General features: G+C 35.2%; 2 protein-coding genes across 5 annotated transcripts in view; both read left to right on the top strand.

The window, feature by feature from the left end:
• The window catches only part of LOC135209572 (oxysterol-binding protein-related protein 3-like), an 88,703-nt gene extending 82,526 nt beyond the window's left edge, over nucleotides 1-6,177 (top strand). The window contains exons 18-22 of the mRNA XM_064242245.1: nucleotides 463-580; nucleotides 725-909; nucleotides 1,485-1,756; nucleotides 2,774-2,896; nucleotides 4,027-6,177. Coding sequence (XP_064098315.1) covers nucleotides 463-580; nucleotides 725-909; nucleotides 1,485-1,756; nucleotides 2,774-2,896; nucleotides 4,027-4,132 — 804 coding nt within the window. The 3' untranslated portion in view covers nucleotides 4,133-6,177. The remainder of the gene's footprint in view (nucleotides 1-462; nucleotides 581-724; nucleotides 910-1,484; nucleotides 1,757-2,773; nucleotides 2,897-4,026) is intronic.
• Nucleotides 6,178-13,927: 7,750 nt separating this feature from the next.
• LOC135209570 (pleckstrin homology-like domain family B member 1) overlaps nucleotides 13,928-25,341 on the top strand; it is a 308,555-nt gene continuing 297,141 nt past the window's right edge. For 3 of the 4 annotated variants that reach the window (XM_064242241.1, XM_064242240.1, XM_064242238.1), the window contains exon 1: nucleotides 13,928-14,204. The gene's annotated coding sequence lies outside the window, so the exon portion shown is untranslated. The remainder of the gene's footprint in view (nucleotides 14,205-25,341) is intronic. The other variant, XM_064242239.1, reaches the window with a different exon arrangement.

Raw genomic sequence — 25,341 nt, 5'->3', positions numbered from 1 at the left:
AATGCATTGAGAATTTGTTAGGTCTAAAACTCATTTATAACAATGAAAAAAATGTTGTAGTCAGTATGCATTAAAGTTAGTAGAGGATAGAAATTCCTTTATTTTTCAACAATGCAGTTTAAAAAGAATTCTTTTTTGCACCATGAAAAACATGATGCAGTTCCTTGACAATGTTATTTGTATCACTACTATTTATGCGAGTTATTTTAAATGATAAAAGTCAGGAGGAAATGAGCTGAAACATGATTTCCTATTTTTTAGTGTTTTGATTTCTTTTTAAACAATTCATACCATCAAAGGGGTATGTATGTATGTATGTTGATCAAATAGATGACAATGTCAATTTATGAATTTGGACTGACACATGTTTTGAGGCGTAATAAAAGTTCTCTGCTATTGTGTTACCTGAAGTTTTTCTTGTATATGTAACAGTGCTGTTTCTTTTATTTTTGTATTTTAAAGGTTAGCCACCACCCACCTGTCAGTGCTTGCTATGCAAAGAGTTGTAACTTCACGTTCTGGCAAGATATCCGCATCAAAATGAAGTTCTGGGGAAGATCTTTGGAATTCCAGCCTTCTGGTAAGTTGCAGCTGTTTCCCATTTGAGGGACATTTCCATTGTAGAGCTGTTCAAATGAAACTTTTGAATAAGTTTTTTTTAAATGCAGTGGAATGCAGTTTTTTCTGTAGATTGTCAATTGTATTTCTTTACTGTTTCTATTAGGTAAAGTCCACTTAATTCTTCGAGAGCAGGATGACTCAGGAAAGGAAGACCATTATGAGTGGAACAAAGTTACAACTTGTGTCCATAATTTGTTTGGAGGAGGCCAGCGATGGGTTGACCAATATGGTGAAATGATCATCAGGAACCCAAATAAAGGCTTGACTTGCAAACTTTCCTTTGTTAGAGTAAGTATACTGTACTGTGGATTTTTGGGGGCTGTATCAAAACTGGTCTTGCAGATTTTGATGTGTCATTCTAAAAGATATAAAAGTGAGGGAAGCTGCTTTATAGTGAAGAGAAAGTGTTAGATAAGGCGCTGTATCCACAAGGAAGCATTATTCCTCAAAATAGTAGTCGTCATGAAAAAGTAATGTGTTAGAGGCTTAATCTTGAGACTAGATTCAAGGTTATATAAAAAGACTTCATCTTGTATCTATACATGTGTTCTCTTTAATGCTACATGAGACAGATCTAAACTTAAAAATAATAACAACTTTGTAGCAAAGAAATTAAAATGGGTAAAGATAATGTAACATTTTGACAAGATTGTTATAATTCAGATTCAAAGTGGGATATATTTATGTCTGCATTTGCATTTATATGGTATGTGCTAAATAGAAACTTTTTCTGTATATGATTAATGGATATACGGCAGAGTGATATCATTAATTATTTATATTCGACCTGATGCATACAGCAATAGTATTGATAAAATAAGTTTCATTACCTTAATATTTATGAGATACGTACATTGTTTCAGGCTAGCTCTTGGTCCTCTAAAAGGCATGAAGTTTTTGGCGTGGTGACTGATGCATCAGGAACTGTTCTACATAATCTCTTTGGCAAATGGACTGAAGCACTGTATTGCGGTCATGCTCCATCAGCTCGAGTGGTGTGGCGGCCTGGTAGTATGCCTGAAGATTATCACCTTTACTACGGCTTTACTCGGTTTGCCATTGAATTGAATGAGCTCGATGAAGATCAGTCCAAGTATTTGCCACCTACAGATACAAGATTTAGACCTGACCAAAAGTATGTTTATTCATTATGCTTGTTTATTGACTGATGGAGTTGTGTTTGAGTAATTTCAGTGTTCTTTCTTTATTGTTATGCACATATAGTTCATATAGCATTACATTTATTATGTGAAATAGATGTTATAACAAGACTGTTATAAATATCAAAACTTAAATGACCATCCACCCCTTCAGAGATCATTGAGGATTCAGAATTAGTATAGTGTCACAAAATTCTATACCTGACAGACAATTTATCCTAAACACAAGGAGAGTTGAATTAACCTCTGGGCTTATTATATTACTTTTGTATTAATGTTTAATATATATATATATATATATATATATATATATATATATATATATATATATATATAGATATTTATATATATAATATTATATATATCTTATTTATCAATATTATAATAATATATTATGTGTATATTTATATATATGTAATGATATATATAGTAAATCTAAAAATTGCCTAATCTTTTTAACCATAAAAACAGCACTTTTTGTGACAAGGTGATATTTGTAACCAAATTTAAATGCAACCATTTTCTCTTTGATACTAATTTCTGCAAATAATTCAAGCACTGGTTAGCATCTACCGTACTCTGAAAAGAAGAGAAAAATCCTTGATCCTTAGTAAAAATCACAGAATATTATACACAAAGAAAAAAATAGGATGTAGAAATGATATGGTGAAATTTGATGTACTATTCTATCTGGAGGATCTATTTTTAATCTTTTCTTGCTGATAAGTACTACATAGGATTTTCATGTGTGATTCTTGAAAGGTTGATTTAAAAGCGATGAATTTGTGATGAACTGATCTGTGCTGTTGTCAAAATAACTTTGTGAGGTTATAGTCACGGGCATATTTCATCTTCTGTCATACCAGAGATGTTAGACTGTTTTGAATGTACGTATAATCAAGTTCATCTAAAAATTTGTATTTATATGGTATATGGAGTGTAAATAACATTTAATTAGAATCATTTCTAATTCATGGTTGGTTACTTTCCAGATTATTGGAAGAAGGAAACATTAATGGTGCTGAAACAATGAAGACAGCTCTTGAGCAGCAGCAACGAGAGCGACGAAAGCATCGCGAAGAGACTGGCATAGAGCATGTTCCAATGTGGTTCAGGTGAGAAATGTGTCTTGCTTTGTTGCCAAAAGAATTCATTCTGATTACATGATCCTCCTCAGTTAAATAGTTGCATAGTTAAGAATACTTCAGTTTAACAAGATCATTGTTGAAGTTTTTAGCTTATAAGTCTGTCCAGTAAACTAGATTTAATTATTAAAAGTATACTTCAGTTTAAAGAGACATAATAATGGATTTGGTTTTGAATAAGAGGTGAAAAGTAGACCAAGATACAGTTGAGGGTAGAAGGTGAGTTCAGGAAAGACCTAAGGAAATGGATGAAAGGTAATGGGCAGAAATCATTGCTGATGAGGACTAAAGGTTTGCTCCAAGAAAGCTCTAGTACCATCTGTTGTTAGCTTTGAGCTGTACGTACAGTGATCCCCCCGTATTCGTGGGGGGATGCGTACCAAACCCCCTGTGAATAGTTAGAACCTGCGAATAGTTGGAACCCCTATAAAAATGCTTAAAACCTCCTATTTTGTTAATTAAAACTCAAGAATTAAAACTCAAGAAAAACCCACTAAAAATTTTTATACCTGGTTGTTTTAATAGTTTTATCACAAGAAGTGCATTTTATGATGAAATTGCTAAAAAGAACCCAGGAATTTGTGAATGTTGCTCATAGAAAAATACCGCGAATAGGTGAATTTTCTGCGAATAATGCGGGGAAATGTTCCTGAGAGAAATCCGTAAATGTGTGACTCCACGAATCCGGAGAACGCAAATATGGGGGTTCCACTGTACTCCCCATGGGACTTATTATCTACAACTTCGTATAACTTGATATCTGGATAAATCAAAATGATTGAAAATTCTGATATTTTACAAGGACATTTGTAGTGGACATTTTTTACTTAAGATTCACAAGAAATATTTTAAAGTAATGATTTACTGCAGTGCATTCCTAGCGTGCTGATTGAGTTGTAATGGGTGGCCGTCGAGGATCTATGCCAAACAGATGTGCTTTATTATCATATTATCACATAAGTATTGTAAAAGAGTAACAAAACTGCATATTGATAATGGCCATGACCCAACTGTTTTTAGTCATTACTTCATGTTCTGATAATCTACCATGTTATAAAGTTTTACAAGTAAAATTGTGACAAATAATATTTATCTTTCAGACGTGATATGAACAGCAAGGAAGAGAGCTGGGTTTTCACTGGTGAATATTGGATTAAGAGAAAAGATCCTGGCTTTGTCAATATGACATTTGAAAAATTATGGTAGTGGAGAGTTTGGTTTGAAGGATTTCTTTCAATGACACATTCCTCATCCATAGATCACTGAGCCTGATCGCTGTAAGCCATCCGTACAGTTTGTTTCTTTGAAAGGGAATTGTTCCGTGGTTAGGGCGTAGAAAGTGATATGTAAATGTAAATTGTTACGTATATTTGTGTACGCATTGTACATGTTTTATTTGTTATTTTAACCGTTACGTAGCATTACCAAATAGTGTTATAGGAGGAGTCTTGACTTTATTATCGACCAAACCCTATTGGTTAGTGAGTTTTATTATCAGGAGTGTTATTTATCTTTGTTTTTCTGAGGTGAACTATACTTCAAGTTGTAACAATGTAAAACAACATTTCCTGATAACCATTTATATCAGGGTTAAACATTCCAAGTATTTTCATAATATTTTAAAGGCTGTCATGTTTATTATTGTTGAATCTACTTAAAGGATTTACGTGATGCTTGAAAAGTTATATGCTGTTAACAAAATTGAATAGCTGATGCTTTATAGCCATGATTACTTAACATTTGGTCATTGAATTGGTGTTGTTTATTGAGGTATTGTACAGTAGTATTTATTGTGTGACCGAATGAAAGTATTGAATGTGTAGCCCCACGGCTTATGCTAGAGAAAGTGTTTTTTAAGAGCATATGAACTGGGCAAATCTTATTAATAGTAGCTTGTAGCATAAGAACTTAAATTTGTTTATAAACTATTATTGTTATTGTTGTTTTCTTTTAAAGTTTTCTTACCAAGTTCTTGTAAATTTTAAGATCTGAAAGTTTCTTTTACACAGGTATTCTATATCGATTCATTTTGATGTTAGTTCGCAGCCTTTTGCAGTGATAATGAGTCTTTCTATTATCTGCCTTATGGAAAAAGTAACTTTATTCTTACACCTCATTCTTGGTAAACTGTCATTAATGAGAAGTAAGGTTGAAGTTATACTGTATTTGGGTACTGGTGACTTCTTCTTAGCATATTGTAAGTAATGACATTTTACGCATAAGGGGCAAATTACTGGTGATTGCATCATTCAGGATACTATTCAGTAATCTCAAACAGTATTTTCTTTTGTAGATTATTGTCATAATGATAGTATTGAGTCATGTGAAAACATTATTGTATTGGCTAGATGGGTAATTTCCTCATTACCAGTGGTGTGTGTTGCGGAAAGAATTTTTTATGTACCAAGTGGAGAAACTGTTATAAGTGATACATCTGTTTTGACTTGTGTGTCACAATAGTAAGTGATCCATTCAAGTGTTAGAATGTGGGCCTATACTTAGCTTTTGTGATTTGCCCTTGTGTGAAGCAGGAAAGCCAATCATTTAATTTTCACTGATATGCTTTTTTCCAGAGAAGCATTTAAACCTGCAAGAGAGATAGTGTATAATTACCAGGTAATTGCAGTTTTCTTGTAACTCTGTAGTGTAGACATATAAATCTTAGTGACACAGTACTAGTTTGAGAAAGTCAGTTGGCTTATTCCATAATGCTGCATTGTACACATTATTTTTGGGGCTTGGCCCACAAAAACACACCTTACCTGGCAAAAAATGGTAACATTTCCCACTTTCCCAAATTTTTTTTAAGTGTGTATATATATTTTACATACGGTAAGTGTATGTTTACTGTACATGTGTATACAGGAGGTTCTCGGTGTTCATCTTTAGACTGTTTTGTTTATCTTAAGATATAAAGACATACTGATCTTCTTGGCAGACAAAACTACCTTTTAATTATTCAGATTTATCAAGTTTTTTGTCATATACACACATGAAAATAATTCTCTTGTGAACTGAATAATTGAATGAAAATGGGAAAAATGCATTACTAAAATTTATTTTGGGGTAAACTGAAGAACATTAGCATTTACTATTAAATGCAATTAAATTAAAATGCAAGTAAATGAATAACAGAAAATTATTAAAAGTTATCAGTAGAAGTGTAAAGAATAAAAATATTACAATATTTGCTATCAAATTACAGTCTCTCTCTCTCTCTCTCTCTCTCTCTCTCTCTCTCTTCTCTTCTCTCATCTCTCTCTCTCTCTCTCTCTCTCTCTCTCTCTCTCTCTCTCTCATATGTAATCTAGATTGATTAGTTAACACAAGTAAAATTATATACAATATGTAATGTTATTACATTTTAACCATAAGTACGTAAGTGCAGCAAGTAGCTCGTCCATTGGATACTGTTATACGTGAGTATTTTAAGTGTCTTTCATATTTTCATGGATAAAATTTTGTATTAATATGGAAAATGATATATTGTAATCTGATAAGAGTTTTGTTCCTAGTTTCTTTTGTTAATTTTCAGTTGTGACTCAATGGAATAGTTATTTCTCTCCATCAAAAGATTCAAGTATTACACTGAATTTAATATATTCAACAAAGCTGTTAATTATAATTCAGCCTATTCCATTACCAATGGAATACCCCCAACAACCCTGTTTCCTCAAACCAAAGGTGATCTTAAAGAGGTAGTCAAAAAGGTGCCAATTTGTCCCTGGACCTCAAACAAAAGTCAACTGGCTCCATATTGTATTTTCTTCACCAGTAGCCTTGAGAAGAGTTAGATGGAGGGAACTCAGTCTTAAAAATAATATATGTACAATATAGTCTACTGTATGTGCATGTACATATCCATATAACAACTGTCTTTTATTCCAGTTTACCTGGCACTATATAATGTGGTTATCCCACTAATGCTGAACATTGGACAGTGCTTGTACACTTAAATAAAAGCACACATTAACTATGATAATTGTTGGGTTAATGTTTGCAACTTTTGATTGCTTGCTAAAGCTGAGAGAAAAATATAATGTAATATGTATTCTGCAATACCTACAGTATTTAGTTAAGAGTGCTTTATAAACTTGGTGGATATACAGTGCTTTCTTCACATTCAGCCACATCTTGGTAAAGTGCTATACATGTAGTAGCAGTTGCAGTAAAGTAACCTTTTACATACTTGCAACCTATTTTAATGATTGAGTTATTTGTCTCAGAATATTTTTTATTGAGTACACTGTATATAATTTGTGCAATATACTCATAGCAATTAGTTGTCCATTGCTTTAAAAAACTTACCTTTCTTGTCAGTCATCATCATGGCAAGTGATGAAATTTACTGAAAGGAATCTTCAAGTCTTTACTGTGTTCATAATTCTTTGCAATAATGTCCCTTCTCTGCCTTGGGCACTCGCACTAAGATATTAGACATATTTGAATATAAAGCTTTCCTGTACGCCACCAGATCACAGTAATGTGTAACTGGGTGTTTGTAGATCCAAAAGAATTCTTTCATGTATTTCAGCTTTTGTTTTACACTATCTTATAACACATGTAGCATTTAAGATGATATTTTATGAGCAAGAATGCTCTTTTGTACCTCTCCTTACTCCTTTTTCCTTTGGGTCCCATTATTACCCATTACCGCTCCCACCAGATCACTGAGGTTTCGTGCAAATTTTAACAATGGCTGGTACATAGCACGGACATTACCTTTCATTTTTATGTTCTTAACAGTTCAACATTTTTTTTTTTTTTTTTTTTCAATATTTTAAGTTTCTCTCCCACTTATTCAGAATTATAGACTTAAGTGATAATTTATTCGATTTTGATACACTAACTTTTAAGGAAACAAAGTATTCTGAATACTTTGAGCAAATGGAATTTAATTTTAGATTTATTCACTTAAAGTTTGCATTTCATTTTCACAATGTTTCATTCCTTCATTCAAAGTAGGATGGTCTTTGATCCTTCTGTCAATTGGGTTTTGTGTACGCATCAGATATTCAGTATTGCAGCAAGGATTGTACCTGTTTTGTCATGTTTCACTTTTTAACTCAATACTCTTTAATCAAGTTCCTTTTTTAGTACAGCATTTTGAATATGATAAATACTGGTAGTATTATGTAAAAACACAATATTGTATCAGAAAGAATGTGATATAGTGTATAGATTCAGTTTTTAAATCTTTATGTGGCACATTTTTCTGGGTATTTTTTTTTTTTGTCATCATATTGCTCCCAAACTTTGCTTAACTTTTTCTGTATTGGTGTAAAATTAGGGCAAATCTTGTTCTTAAACTTATGATACAGCAAGGGAAATAAGACACCAATTTCGATATGATAATCATTCAGGTCATTGGGAGGGACTTTTGGGAAAGTTCTCGAAGATGAGGCAAGTCAGGTAAAAGTATTTGGTTAAAACTTTTAATTTCACTCACTGCTCATTCACTAATTCACTGCTTTCAAAGACATAGTATTCCAGAATTTCTCACCCTTACATCTAACTTGCTAGACGTCTTGTTTCTACAAAGTTCCTAATGAAACTGAAACCAAATATACAAATGTCTTGCTTTACATTGGGTTTAAAAACTGAGTAAATAATTTTCAGTTTCAAAGAACCTTGGTCTTAATATTTAGTTTTGAAGAGCTCTCCAGGATCTTCCAGACCTTTGCAAGCATCTGAGACTTTCATCAATGCATCCTCCCACCTAAATAGCAATTCAGATATTTTTATGATTGATAAGTTATTATGAAGAAAGTTTTTATAGTTTTAACTAGTTTTTCATAGAAATTCATCAATTGCGTTCAAGTGCCCGCCTCCCAACCCCATTAGTCTTGGAGCTACACAAAATATAATGTAGTTTATAGGTACAAAGCTAAGGTCCAGTGCTCTCTATTGGTGCTCTAATTTGAGAAACTTATTTCTTTTGTTCAGAAAACCTGGGAATTTTGGGATTATTATTGCTGATGAATTTTTATGAAAAACAGTTTTGTGTTATAGAAACTTAGATAAAATTTTGGGGATTGGTTTTGTATACTATATTTTAAGCACTCATCCACTGTTGTTGTATATTTTGTATACAATATTTCCGATTGAAACATGTCTAATTACCAACCTCCTAAATCACTATTTTTTAATTTTCCAATATGTAGTTGATACCCATTTTGACTCCAGTTGCTAGGACCTTATCCCTAACAGCTGCACTTCCATCCATCCTAAATGCTGCATACTTGTGAAACATCAGTAGTGCTCATTGTGTTCAAGTTCTATGCTTAAGACATTCCCAGAGGGTTTATTCCAAATTCTTTAGATCCATCAACTAGTTTTGGAGTTAATTTTAGATGCTGGGAGGAAATGTAAGCAGAGAATTAATATCACTTAAGAATTGGGAGACTTGTGACTAGAAATACATGGTAGCCTGAAAGTTCCTCTCATTTTGCAAGTGCAATACTTGTAGGTTTTAAAAACTAAAATTTTAACATTTGAGTTCTGGATGCAAGCCTAGCTAAATGCTTAACTATTACTGCAAGGGAACATGAAATACATAAATGTAAAGAAGTGCTTTGCTGATTACTAAAATTATGAAAAATGTAAAATTGGCCAAGCAGAACAGACACCTATGAAGGATGCTTGAGCCCAGGAAGCAATTTAAGAGATTTCCTAGCTAACTACTAGGTTGTAGTAGTTATAAAATACTAATACCCTGTAAGGAACAAGGAAAATTTCAAAGTTAAACCGAGAGGAATACTCATTAGGTACTTGAGCTATAAAGGAAAAATTAATTATCAAGCTAAATGAAGCCACACTTGCAGAATTATATCTGGATGCCATGAGGGAACACAAAATTTATCATATGAATTACTTTAGAATGTGGTGTTTTCTTGTCTTGACAAGCATTTTTTGTCATTCTTTCCATGCATTACTAGTTTTTATTTCGCACTTCCTTTCCTTCTTGTTTTAACATGTATTAAACATATGAGAATATACATTAAATGTAGAAGTAAATAACCTTTTGAAGATGAAGCACATTTGAACTGTGTACCATTTTTGTTTTAGGTTACATTTTCCAAAGAGCAGCCATGTTACTACATAGATTCTATAATATTATTTGATAGCTCAGTGACCAATGTTAAAATGCATTTCTAAATAGATATTTAAACCATCCTTGTGGCAAGTGTCAGTCTTGAAACCCTTGCTAGAAGTAGGTGCATTGATATCATTTTCCTGATCAATAACTATGATAGGTATTTTTAATATTGTACTGTACTACATATTACCCTTTTGTCTGTGATGATATCTGTTGTAGCACTTTTTCATTGATTGTATGTACTTAATGTAATGTGGGTTAAGTTTCAGGTAGGTCTTGTAATTAGTAAATAGTAGCCTGTATATTTTGGTTTTCAAGTGAGGCACTTGTGTGATAATGGGTCATGTGGTAAAAGCAGCTGTGTAGTGCCTTTGTTATTATCCTTTTAGTAGTAAATAGGAATTATATTTTACTGCATTTGTATATTCATACACAGTTACTTTTCCATGTTTCTTTTACAGTACCTACACTGATAGTACAGCTTTGTATTTCTGGAGACTGTGGTCACTACTTAAACTTTTAGTTTTAATAATTTATATATAACATTGTAAATAGAAATATAGGAAATGGCAAAGACAATACAGTAATTTGTAGTGGTGTCCATTGTATTTGTAAATTGCAGTAAGAGAGCAATTAGCAGTAATAATACAATGATTTTTAAACATGTTTGGTATCACTTATGGCATTCAAGCAGTTGGCTAATGTTTGTTTGCAATGCTCTCTATAGAACCTTGAGGATGCCATACAGTGTATTTGCATTAGCAAAGCTCATTTAAATAATAATGTTTTGAAGAAATAGTTCAGTGAAAGATTTACAATATACCATATGTGGTTGTAGGGAATTCATTTAGTATATTTGCTTAGCACTGATGTAAATTGCCATCAGAACTTGCAGGAATCTATATTGCTTGATTCATAAGTAACTTCCCTTAGGAATAATTGCTGTGGAAGAACAATTTTAACCGCATGCTGAGGCTGCATAATCTAAAAATTGTAATCATAAGTCAGTAGCCATAACATTCATAGAGGAACTAATGATGCTCGTATCATCGTCAGTACTGAAGATGATCTTGATAAATAGCTACCTGTGAAACTAGTAAAAAAGTCTGTTAGAATGATGTCAGAACCACTGTATTTCAGATTGTTCAGTTGACTTTAATTTTGAAGGTCAGAAGCAAATATTCTTGTTCTTTGCTGAAGGAAGTAGAAGAGCAGCAGCCTTAGTTTTCTAAAAATTAAGAAGTTGTTCTTTTTTCAAGAAAAGTGGGCTTGTCAGAAAGAAAAGTCATGACATTAAAAAAACGACTTTCTAGACGAGGACTGTAGGTCTTAAAGATTGGTGATTTAGTCTAAATGGTAGAGGATTGCAACACAAATTTTATGTTTTTCAAAAGTAAATTTTTGTTTTAAGTAAAGTTATTTTTGTAAGTAAAAACCTCATTTTGATGTTCTTTCTATTCCTTAACAATTAATACATCCACTGTAAAATAGCCTATTGAAGTTTTAGGAAAGAACTAAAAAGCTTGTGTTTTCAATAAATCTTGTTAATTTGGATAGTATTTATTCATTCTTTGTCAGCAATACCAATTTTATCACATTTTCCTTTCCTTTAACGTAGTCCTTTTAAACTCCTCTTAATTAGTCTAGGCCACCCTGGGCTATGCAAGAGCTTGGGTTATCCTGGTGACCGAGTTGAGGAAGTGTTTTAATACCTTGACATCGAACTATAATTAAATGTCTTGTGTTGAACAATAAAAATAAACATAAAAAACTAATTTAACTGTAGTGCAAGTGCTTTTCTGTAGATTGGAGAATGTTTGAGGGAAATGTAGGCTATACTATGCAGTTCAGCCCTGAGTGAGGCAATGAATTTGAACAATTATTTCATGAACTGGTGTAGTACTAGATTGATGTTTATTTTACTATTATAGTATTTACATCTTGAAATCTGTTACCATAAGAACAAAATCTTCATAGACAATCGACACTTAATGCAAGGTAAAACATTCCAGCTGATAAAAAACCTACAGCTACAGGTATAGTCTCCCTTACCGCGGAATGAAGGCTTAGAATTACCTTAAAGACCAGAAATTAAATTCATGGTTTCAATGAAAATATTTTAAAAACGCTTCCATTACTCTGAGAAATAATTTCCTTGGTTGAATAATAATTAACAAACAATTCCAATTTGCCTTGTTTCTTAAATATTTTTGCTGTATGCTGTACATAAAATTTTGTTAACTTTTAAGTTATAGATGCTAATAGGCATCACTTTAGTGACCCAATTTGTGAAAATGTGATTAGCTATTTACCTCTCCAAATGCTTGTTGATTCTGTAATTTGAATAATTCTGTGCTTCAGTTTTCATGCACATCCACCCATTTTAGGCAGGTGAACTAATTTAAAGTTGTTTACAATACATCAACGACTCTTAATGTGTGATCAGTCGTCAGATGAAGCACCCCAGAAATTGGGGAAACCAGGGTTTCTCTAGTTCAATATTGGTAAAATCCATCTCCGGCAGTTAAAGTGCCAGAATTGATACCTTCTAACATGCACTATTGGCGTGGTCGGCATGGTGTTGGCGTGCCACTTCGGTGGCCGCGAGTCCGACTCTAGGGCATTCCATTGAGGAGTGAGAGACGTGTATATCTGGTGATAGAAGTTCACTCTCGACGTTGTTCGGAAGTCACGTAAAGCTGTTCGTCCCGTTGGTGAATAACCACGGTTCCATGCAACGTAAAAACACCATACAAACAAACAGCTCTGACGGCAAATGACAGTGTATTACATAAAAAGGGTTTTATATATAAAAAATAAATAAACAAGGAAGCAAATAAGTGAAAAAGTCAGTTTAGTTCGGTTTATACGCGTATACAAAAGATAATCGCAGGGTAATGATTTACGAAATTAAATTTTATTCAAATATACTTTCTGTGGTTACTCTGGCCTTCCAGAGGTGTAGTTTCTCAGACTGATGCCAAAGCATTATAGATTAAGAGTGGATATCCTGATCTCAAAAGTGGGAAATAAGTAAGCGTTACAAACAACCCAAGTGACGTTTGTGTTACTGCTATGTGCATGTACTACTTAACTCGCATGACAACGGTAGTATCATGTTTGGACTTGCCAGTACAATTTTACAGCATATTCAATTACAAATGGGTGGGTGGATTTTAATGTACTTTTTTTTTATACGAAAATCAAGTTGGTTAATGCCCCAATGTTTTTATAATGAAAATTAGCACAGGTCGTTGTTAGGTTGTCCCATACCCTTTGATTGGATAAAATTTCATTGAAATACCATCGGCTCAAGAGAGCTGATAAAAGAATGGTGACGCCTGAACAACATTCATGCTACTTTACGCTAAACGTAACGTAGACGACAGAACGCAATACTTCTGTTTTCTGGATAATCACTGGCCAAAAGTTGTAGGCATGGGCTACTTGTTATTCGGAAGCCATACCTATTCTGAAACACCTGGACACTCAAATCCAGACGCACAATAAATCTATAACTCGGAAACAATAGAAGACTTTGTTGACATGCTTAAGCGAATCGAGGCGCTAAAATGAGCAAATAAGCGCTCTAAGCGAAAAACTTTTTGGATACCCAACATTCGATTCGTTATTACCGGAATAATTTGCATACCGTTGATTCAGTACTGTAAGAAAAAGAGGGTAAGAAGTTTGTAAAAGCGGGGTTAGGGTAACAGCCATTTGGGCCGGGTGAAAAAGAGACCCGTGGGTGCAGGCTCCAGCAGCAGGAGTAGGCGCTGTTAGCAGCAGCCGCAGCTGCTTCTTTAGGTGCTGCTATTCAGCTAAGTCAAGCAACGAGGAACGAGCGTTGGTTGTTGGAGACTCGGAGCCAGCAACCTGAGCAACCTGAGCAAGTTAGCCAGCCAGTGTTGTTCCGCTTGTGATAGAAGTAAGACGTGCGACGCTCACCGTCGCGGAACTTTGTGACGGATGCCTTGATTTTGTTTAGTGATTTCAACGCTGTCATTCTTGGTGGTTCTAGTTTTCGTTAGAATTATGTTACTTAAGGAGATTACCGTCGTACACGCGCAAATGTTTTAGTTGGGTAGGAAATATACTATGAAAGTCTTCGGTCCAGACTTGAATCTTAAATTGTTTTGGTGTCAGAAGGAGCTTGGAAGCATTTTTGGTTTTTCAAAGGTAAGTGAATATGAAGTTGATTATCTTTGTTTCATATATTACATACCAAGATTGTTAACTTTAAAACTTTATCACCAAAACGGTCATATTAGAATGTCGCCGTCAACAGTTAGCTAGTAAATGATTCTTCGTAGCTTATTTAGGCTACCATCGTTTTCGAGGGCCTAGATAGGCCTATTGTCAGTGATGGGATTTGGGAAGTGCTTCATGAAAAAACTATTCATAATTACTATTTTCTCTATTTAAAATTCTCTCTCTCTCTCTCTCTCTCTCTCTCTCTCTCTCTCTCTCTCTCTCTCTCTCTCTCTCTCTCTCTCTCTCTCCCTAGCATACAAAAATATGAGCCATAGCCAGTATAGCCTAAATGATACGTAAAGTATAGATTAAATAGGCCTATTTGCAGACATACTTATGAGGAATTTATTGTTTTGTCCAGACTTTGGGACAATGAAAGGGGAAGACGGAAATTGGGCGGGAAAAAATGGGACTACGGTAAACTTGTAAGAAAGTGTTAAAGAAAAAAAAAAGAGAGAGAGAGAAAAAAAACAAGGCCCTCAACCTGTGTACTAGTATTTGCCTTTCTAATTAAGTTGCAGTTTGTTGTTGATTTCAAGTGTGCTTTCCCACGCATTATCTTGGCCAGCAATCAAGATTATTTCTTCCTTTTTTTTTATTCTTTGCGTGTTGTCCAAGACGCTAAAATATTTTAGTTCAATTTTAACCGTGATTGAAGAGTCATAAACCTTTTTTTTTAATTTTTATTTACTTTTGGCAAGTATTACGATGTTGACATTATCTTCAAATGAAGATAGTCCATTCAAGCCTTCGTTTTCACGGCCAAACCAAGCAAACTCTTGGCAGCTGCTACTTATTACAAACGGCGCCGTAAATGTGTTTACATTTTTCAAATTGTTGCGTTTTTTGCCTAATGTTTTGTTGTTGTTACTTTGAAGCCACTTTGCTGTAGAGCAATTTCCTTAGGCCTTTTAATACAGAAAATTTCTGTGAAACTGATGCCATACTGCGGAATTACTGTCTCCCGTTGGGATGTGGGGATCCTGTTTATATATGAATCGTTTTTATATACTATTTCTCTACATAAAAATTTTCTTTTAGATTTTTTGATGTTCCTATTCACGATTCAGTCTAGGTTTAGCCCCCTACAATTGTTTTTTCGATGTTTTCCTGTGCCTTTTATCTGTGGGTAGATATAGAACCAAGCTACTTGGATACTGTCGTGTATCAGCGTCACGTTCTTCGGTAATGAAGATATCGACGTCGTGCCAATGTGCTCAGGACTTATATAAAAAAAATTAAATAAATAAACGGCTGTAAATGTGGGTCATTATACTTGTGTGTAGGGGTGGGACAAAAAGTTAATTGAAATTCCCGATAACTGCATCCACTGGCCTCTTTGTTAATATTTTATTTATTTATTGGCATTGTAACTAATGTTCATCAGATTTGCTGTGGGGAGACGTGAGCATTTTTATTTCCGTACATTTCTTTTAGGGAACCACATCCTTAAACTAATATCAGAAGTTATATTAGGACACTTGCCAGTTCCTTATGCATTTTTATGCAAATAGATCATTAAGCCTTTTTCTGGAAAATTATTGGCTAGCTATGTGGTTCTGTGCCAAATTGGGTTCGCATATTCCAGAAGTTGGTTGACTTATGTAAGTTAATTATTGCGGTGAAGCTTGGAACTTCGTTGTTTTTCAGTAAAGCGTGTTATATATATATATATATATATATATATATATATATATATATATATATATATATATATATGTAAGAATTGTGTTGTTACTCTGTTTATGCATCAATATTTTGTCAACCTTTCTCTCTTCGAACTGTTTTTCTTATATATGCAACAGGGTAAACATTTATATACACAGATTCCTTTATTGTTTGATATAACTTTCCAGTTATAATAGCTGGCATTGTAGAAGCCTTTCATATAGTTATCTGTAGCTGATTACACCTAGAAAATACCAGCTTATTCTCATGTCCTCCAGTTTCTGTTAAGATCGTTGACTAAATACGAAACAGGCGAAATTGAAAGTCAATTTGTATTGGTGTCTGTTATGCAACATTATTAGCCACGAGGACGTAACGGTAAAAGCGTGGCTTGACGCTTGCTTATTATCATATGCTGATTGAATGAGGTTCCGCCAACATACACGGCCCATAAACGTGCCACGATGGCAGTTCCTTTGTTTTGATATCATGGGATATTCAGGGCAAATGTTTTCGTTGTTGCTCGCACCTGCTGGTCTAGTCTTAGGGTAGACTCCCACATTGTCGTCATCGTTTACATTTGTCTGTATTTCCGCGATTAGCCTACTTGGCGTAGGTTAATGCTGGCTAGTACCAAGCTTTTAGACCTTGGCTAGTACGCTCCTGGGCTAATGTAGGCCTATGCCGAGTCGGCGCCTCTGATGTAACTCATTTTACGTCATTTACTGTAGCAAATCCTTCATAGTTTCCTTATTTTTCTATATAAATCTTAACCAGAAATGAAGCTTGAACTCATTATATATAATATATAAATATATATATATATATATATATATATATATATTAATGTGTATTTTTTATAATAAAGTACAGGTAACATTATCAGAAGGAAGTGAGAGGTGAAACAAAGTCCTTGAAAGTGGCAGATAGCTGAAGCGTCCCTGAACCTTCAGTGTTCTGTTTTTGTATCATGGACGGTACTCTGACAGGAATTGTATCACTTCTGCTCTTTCTACCACTCCGATTCTCTTGTGACAGATTCTCCATGTCTGTACTAGACGGTGGTTCTTTTCTGAATTTTTGTATCGTCTTTGCATCTATGCTGACAATAGATTAGGCCTAGGTGGCCGCATGTCTCGGTGACTCAATATGCAAAATTCAACTTATTTCCATAAGATTCATTCGTTCTAGGTCTCCATCACTTCAAGACATTAAGGTTTCAGTGTTTGAAAAAGTTGTTATTATATATATATATATATATATATATATATATATGATATATATATATATATATATATAATATATATATATACTGGCAAGCTTTCTTATAGGCCTATATCGTACAGTCACTCACCTCCTTTACTTTTATGCAAGGGAACAGTTATTTGTCTAATCAGTTCCTTTGGAGTCATTTTCCTTACAGACCCAAGTCAGCCATTAAAGAATTGACAAAATCTCTCTCTCTCTCTCTCTCTCTCTCTCTCTCTCTCTCTCTCTCTCTCTCTCTCTCTCTCTCTCTCTCTCTCTCTCTCTCTCTCTCTTCCTTACTGTAATCAGTAAAAAAATCTGTGTTCTTTAAACGACTAACCCTTACAAGACAGCTAAACATTAGTTGGTTGCCCTTTAACTCGAAAGCGAACATTATCAATTGCCCTCTAAACTATGTCTTCGACCTCAGAGTCACGTCCTCATCTTAGGACCAGTCACCATCTGGGACCTGGGTCTAGAGACCACCAGCTTGCTTACACAGAACCGCGTGTAACCGGTAGAAGAACCTCTATGCAAGGAGTTCGTAAGGGTTATGATGTTTCTTGCAGTCAGAGTAGCCTGCTACCCTTCTTCAGTCAATTGACGGAGAGTTTCTTTCGGTCTATTCGGCTGATTTATCGTAAGGGAATTATTGCGTTGAGGAGCCTCTGTCATCCAAAACACAGTACAGTATGAGGTTATTTGTTTGTGATGTTTTTATCTACTACGTTCGTTTTGAAATTGGTATTTGAATGGCGTGCCCTAATCATTTGAAGTTTTCCTTTTTTATTGAAAGTACTGCTTCTTCTTCCTAGCTTAAACCCATTTTTATATTATTTTTATATTCTTATATTATTTTTCTGTCCAGTGTTACCAAAGACTTTTACGGGCAGTTATTTCAGGTTTGCAAACGGCCGCGTGTTATTACTGTTTTACAAGGAGGATATGGTCTGGATTCAGTTTGTCCTTTTCTTTGTTGAAATAGTTGTGAGGATTTTATGGAAGAAAATGACCAAAGAGTGAGCTTTGTGGCTGGCATCAAGTGATACGATTTTTTTGGGAGATACAGGAATGTTACTTTTTTAAGTGAAATTGTCATATGGCGTCTCAGAATGCTCTTACTGTAGCTCTCCACTTTTGTTGTTATTGCTCAGACACTTTCGATTCCTATATTTTTATTGCATTTTGTGGACGGTGACCGTAATTATTTTTTTTATTATTTGTCACTGCAGCTTAACACCCACCCCCCGTTTCTCAAAGAAGGCCACTCCGGTTGAGCCAAAGTCAGTAAATGTAATAAGTTAAGTTTTATTTAATACATCTGTATAAGTTCTCTGTTTGTCTGGATTCTTAATTAGTTAGCATATTTCAGAGTTTAATAAGTTAGCACTTCTAAAGACGAAAACTACTCTTTTGAAAAGTATTCGTTACAGTAGGCTATGGGGAGTTATCAGAATGGCTGTAGCTTCTAAAATGCTGCTATTATTATTATTATTATTATTATTATTATTATTATTATTATTATTATTATTATTATTATTATTATTTGTAGGTAGAAGATTTACTCTCACACAAGGAGAGTTGAATGTGTTAGCTGCATCAGTTGCATTCAGTTTGTATAGTTTTTTTTATTTTGCTTACAATTTTTACTATTTTTTAAAAAATTTGTAAGACTAGTTTAATATTTTGGCCAATGCACAAGTACTCGTTTTCCTTGGTCCCTTGTTTTTATGTCTTTTCAACATCAAAATGTGGACTTATTCATAGATCCATATCAGTGGGGAAAAATACTTCACCCGAAATGGTGTCTTGCAGTGCAAGTTTTAGTACGAGTTTCGTGTACCTAGTTGTTGCATTCCCGTTGTGTAAATTTGAAATGGCGTCGGTATTGTGATATGGCGTTTTCGCTCTTGTATCAAAGAGTGCTTTAATTCGTGTAGTATTCGCCATTCGATAAAAATGAAGGTAGACTACTTTTGCTGATGTGATCATCTTCAGTAACAGGCGTGAGAACGCAAGGTCACGATTCCTGAAGAAGGACTTGTCTAAATCGTGATTTTTTTTATATAATAAGAATATTACCCTAGTTAATAAATCTCAACATACCAAGAAAAAAACTCAGATCACGGCGATGTTATCAGTGAGGTAATTTCCCTCACTTCAATAACTTCCTTTGAAGGGGAAGAATGCTAGGAAGACGTTGCCGCCCTTTGATTAAGCCATTGGCCGATAACTCGTTTATGTTATGTCCAGCCTCGCTGACTGGATTCCAGGAAGGGCCATGTCTAATCTACACTCCGGGCGAGGATGGATCCTTGGGTAACTTATAACTGTTGGCTGCATGCGGAGCTCCTGGCTAGCGTAGCTTCATGTAGTAGTTATGATACGGGTCTATCTTTAGAACGCGCGCGCGCTCATACACACACACACACACACACATACATATATATATATATATATATATATATATATATATATATAAATAAGATGTGTGTAATCCAGTGGTCACAGTCAACCAAATGTATATAATTGCAACGTCTAATATACTGTGAATACTTAACTTTCTCGTTCCTCAGTATATATTTGAATTATTATTTTTTTTTTCACTGAAAACCTTTCAAGCCAAATTTGGAAAAAACCTTTCAAGCCAAATTTGGAAGTTAAGTGAAGTATAACTTTTCCCCTAACTCTGTTCGAATCTTGGCGTGGAGATATATATATGTCGTTATACTTAGTGTCTGTGCATTTATGTAGTTATGTATTAGATTGTCAGTTATTTCTTTGAGGAGATTTACAGTTTGAAACATCAGTGGGGTTATAACTTTTCAGTAGTTACCTTCCCGCACCCATTTATTAATGTATGTCGTGAAGAGAATAAAGACGGGCGCATTGCGCACTCCGAGTTCAGTCACATCAGGGAAAGTATATATATATATACCAATAAGAATCTGTCATTAGTGCGGGCCAAAAATCGGTTTTGTAAAGTAACATCTGTATATATATGTAAATGACTAAATTAGGTACTAGTTCTCTACGGTGACTTAGCCCCCTTGCCAACGTTTGGTCCATTAGTAGATATTTTTTTTTCTATCGAGAGAGAGAGAGAGAGAGAGAGAGAGAGTTTAACCCACTTCATTTTCCAACCCTGTCAAAATTTGATATGTTATTAATAATCTCTCTCTCTCTCTCTCTCTCTCTCGAGAGATGAGAGAGAGAGGAGAGAAGAGAGAGAGAGAGAGTAGATTAACCTAGGGAACCAGTTCATTTTCAAACCCTGGTCACAATTTTGATGTATATAATCCTGATCTTTTTTTTCTCACGATAGAGAGAGAGAGAGAGAGAGAGAGAGAATGAGAGAATGGTGGTGGGAGAGAGGGGGGGGGGGCAAACCGGTTTAATTCTTGCAAATATATGTCGCTTGCATGTTCCCGTTGTTTTGGAGTTCAGCCAGGGGGACCTGTCAGCCGTCGCCTGGACTTTTTCCCTCTCTCTCTCTCTCTCTCTCTCTCCAGTGTCGACTCCGAAACCCCCTCCGGCCCTACCAGCCACTCCCCTCCCCAAACAGTGCGAGTTTTAAATGTTGTCCCCAGAAGCTTTGGACATCATTGCTTAAAATAGCTTAAACTTGATTGTCCTAGAGAGGATGATACTTCTGAATTTGGTGGATTGTGTATAATTGTCAAAATTGGGTAGGAGAGACTTTATTTTGTTTATTATATTTAATTTTTGTGTGGATATCTGAGGATAATTCTGTCGTGTTTTTCCATGATTGTTTTTTTTATGAAGGATCATAATAATCCTTGAGAAAAAATCCTTCCACGTGGTTAATATTTCTCCCAAAAGTGGAAAAAAAAATTTTTCAGACACGTTAGAAGCTTTATTTCCAAGTTTGGAACTTTTTCTCCTTTACATATATAAACTGCTTCCAAATTTGGAGCTCTCTCTCTCTCTCTCTCTCTCTCTCTCTCTCTCTCTCTCTCTCTCTCGCTCTCTCTCTCTCTCTCTCTATATATATATATATATATATATTATATATATATATATATATATATACATATATATAATACGGACGTATATATTTTATATATTTCCCTAACGTAAAGAAACGCGTATGCTTGCAGCCTTTTTTTTTTCTTCTTAACGCATGAATGACCTAAATCCTTTTAAGCTTTGATAAAGTAGCTCATTTGCACGCCAATACAAATGTATTCCATGTAAGAACAATACGAGATGAATATATGTAATATATATAGGTAGCTATTATGCTACATGTAGGTACTTACCTTCCGCACATAAAATCAGATGACTTACTACGTAAGTTCAAAGCTGGGAGCGATATGGATTTATGAAAATAGGGTAGTGTACGTACTGTTGTTTTGACCGTGAGTGCTTGCCTTCTTAGGCTGCACAGTTATAGATTGTTGTAATACGTATGGACTTGTTTCTGTGAAAGGTGATTCCCTGAATTTGAATTTGACCCGGTCATTGTGGGTTGTATATATATTATTCCTGCAACTTTTTATCACAAACACCGCTCTTCACTGCGAGTACTGGGGTTCACACACACACACACACACATACACACACACCAGCCGACATCATTTACATGAATATTCAGGAAAGTAGTATTCGCCAAGGGTTGGTGACCTATGCTTTTTTAAAGTTACCACCGGCAGGCACATAAAAGTTCACCGGACTAGGTCATTAAAAAGTTTAGTGCACTGCTTTCTCGTACTAACTAGCGTTGTAGGCTTTGTGTTAAAATGATTTAATTGGTGCGGTTTGAAGCAATGATGCCGTAATAAACAGTAGATTAACGTGCAATTATGTTCTTGCAGTTATGTTGACATCAGTAAGCCGTATCCCGTAAAAGAACGAATGTCTTCGGAAATTGCAAGAGTATTTCCTCAGTATATTCGAAGTTAAATTTTTTTTAAAGAAATTTCCATGATATACATCAGTATCTATATTATAGTTATTATCATTGATAATAATGAAATAGTTTTACCAGACTACTGCGTTTAATATTATTAGCTTTGACAGGGCTGGCCCGAAGGATTTGTTTTGACTTAGTTTTTTCTTTATATTTTATCAATTAAATTACATTTTTATAAAAAGTTTACTATTTGGTTAACTGCAAAGGTTGAAGTTTCTAGCAAAATGTTACCGTTCGATTAGTATATATAATAACAGCATATTTCAATTTGTCTAGCCATGTTAACTGTTAGTTGCCTTCTTGTAAGCTGGCAAGTGTATTTATGTTAAAGTTGTTTTCTGAGATTATTTTCCATGATATACATCAGTGTCTATATAGTATTATCAGAGTGTAATCACAGCATATTTAGATTTGTCTAGCCATGTTAACTTATGGTAGCCTTCCTCTATCCTAGCAACTATATATAATTGTTTTCCAGCTTATCTTTCATGATAGACGTCAGTATCTTTATATATATATAGTATTATCGGAGTATAATCGCATCGAATTTCAATATATCCAGCCAAGTGACCTGTAGTTGCCTTTGCGACCTTGCCAAGTTATTAGCAACGGTATATAGTTCTCGGATTCGCCCATAGAGGGAACCAGCGTATGAATGATTTATGGGTAAAAGTCGTCTGCTCGAACAGGATCGCCATTGATACTGGTGTGAAAGTGAGTTCCGCCGGGGTGGGAATCTGGTCTCGTTGATTTGGTTTTGTGTGTGGGATCGTAACTGAGGGTTTAGTGGTTTCTTTTACCATATGACTACCTGGTGGCTATTACAACTACCACTGCAACTACTACTACTACTGTTAATATTGCTGCTTCGTGTTACCTTTATTCCGTCTTCCAGTTGGGTTAGTTGTTCGACTTTGAATTTCTTCAGGAAAGATGTGAAGATATTGAAGGAAGGGATATTTGAGGTCTTCTGTTATTGTAAATTGTTAGGTAACTGTTATGTTTGTTTTTCAGGTAATTGTAATGTTATGATTTTTAATTGGTATTTAGTATCAGCTTTGTGATAATAACGTCTTAGCATCTCAGTATTACGTAACTGCTGAGCGTTACATGGTTTAAAACTAGCTGGGCGAAGTTACATAAAATTATGAAATGGTTGCAAATTTTTTTGTTTTGTATATGGAGAGAGAGGAGAGAGAGAGAGAGAGAGAGAGAGAGAGAGAGAGAGAGAGAGAGAGGAGAGAGAGAGAGGATCGAATTAATTAATTCCACCAAGAGGAGGAAGCGGTCATTATTCGAACTGGTTATTGAAAGTGATTAGATCGTATACGACTTAGGAACTGAATGCATTTTGCGTTTTGCAAGATCAACTTTGAATTGTTCTCAGGCGAGTTGGCATCACATCTTGTTTCATCTGGAATGGGGTCTAATAACTTTTTAAATCTCCGTTCACGGAAGTGTGTTGGTTTATCAGTAATTGTGGAAATACAACCAGGTGGCTTCCATAGGGGGTTAGTGCCAGCAGTGCACCTCATGCGGTGCACTGTAGGCATTATACTTAAGATTCTCTCCTAGCTGCAACCTCTGTACCTGCGTGCATATTGTCCTTCTTTCATATTTCTTTCCACCATCGCTTAACTTTTGTTTCATGGTGCAACTGCTAAGTTTTCATCATGTTTACTCTTTTTCAATCTTTTCTACTGTCAATTTCCGTTTCACCTTTGAATGACCTCACAGGTCCGAGCGCTTGGCCTTTGGCCCAAGTTTCTGTATTCTACAACCAGGTGGCCTTCTACTGATGGCACGTACACCGAGGTCTAAGGACGTTCGAAAGACGTCATTTCGTCGCTTTGTATCTAAGCACGACGAGGAAAGACTTGGAAAGTCTCCACACCCTTTGTGAAATCACGTAGAACTTCCTCGTCGTATATATGGTCGCAATTCTGAGCGGAAAGAGGTAGCAACATTGGTAAGCGCTATTGTATGGTTTGTCTAATGAACTAATCCAGAATTTGCGTTCGGTTTTTAAATGATCTTGTATAAAACGCGTATATACAGTCTAAAGGCTTTTGTAACGGTGCTTACATGAGCTGACTGTACAGGGTGTCCATAAAACCCCAGTACCATTACCAGTGTTTATGGCTCAGAATGGTACTGGGACTTTATGGACACCCAGTATTATGTCTTCAGAGATGACAACCCTGAGATATTTTAGTCGGGACTCTGTAAGTAATTACATATCCATTCGGAATGAGATGAGGAGCTACGTATATCGTGAGTTATTACTGAAATATATGTAATCAGACATGCAACCCCCCCCCCTCTCTCTTAATAACGCTCTGATTCTCTTCTCACACGAATAGACCACGTGACCTATTCCCATTTTTTTTTAAATTGTTCGCATTATTGTCAAGAATTGGGAATAATCAGATTGGAACAAACTTGGTTGCTAATACTTGAAGCGGCCGATTTCAAAGTTGTATAGCTAGGCTGCTATGGACCACACGTGTCTTCTTTTCCTTTATATCTGAAGCTTTCAGCGAGAGTAGAATTGATTGATTGCAATGACCAACTCTTTTGACTGATCAACTGTGACAACTTGCATTTTCCCTAGATGTAACCATGTCCCTCGCTGGACGAGTGGTTTCGCGCTCGGCTGCCAATCTGGTGGTCCGAAGTTCGAATCCCGGCTCGGCCAACGCGGAATCAGAGGAATTTATTTCTGGTGATAGAAATACATTTCTCGATATAGTGTGGTTCGGATCCCACAATAAGCTGTAGGTCCCGTTGCTAGGTGACCAATTGGTTCCTAGCCACGTAAAAATATCTAATCCTTCGGGCCAGCCCTAGGAGAGCTGTTAATCAGCTCAGTGGTCTGGTTAAACGAAGATATTCTAAACTTTTTTACTAGATGTAACCGAGCACTGGGACCTTTCCCTGGAAAAAGCGGGACGCAATCTCTTAAAAACTAACCATAGAATTTTCTTGAAAATAGTCTCATTATGTTTCCACACCCAAATTACCACTGTTCATTCTGACAGGTGGCCGTGCTTACAGCCCAACCCAACCTAACCTAACCTAGGGGCATGACCAAAAAAACCGGGGCTTGTGCAACTCTAACATATATCTCAGGAATGTGCCTCCATGGGAGATCTTTATCTGTTACATGTTTAATGATTGTTTTCGTAATGATTTTCGTGCAGATTTTAA

The sequence above is a fragment of the Macrobrachium nipponense genome, chromosome 38 (genome assembly GCF_015104395.2).
Source record: "Macrobrachium nipponense isolate FS-2020 chromosome 38, ASM1510439v2, whole genome shotgun sequence".
In the NCBI taxonomy this organism is placed as follows: Eukaryota; Metazoa; Arthropoda; class Malacostraca; order Decapoda; family Palaemonidae; genus Macrobrachium; species Macrobrachium nipponense.
The sequence above is the reverse complement of the archived record's forward strand: the minus strand, read 5'-3'. Positions and strand labels throughout refer to the sequence as shown.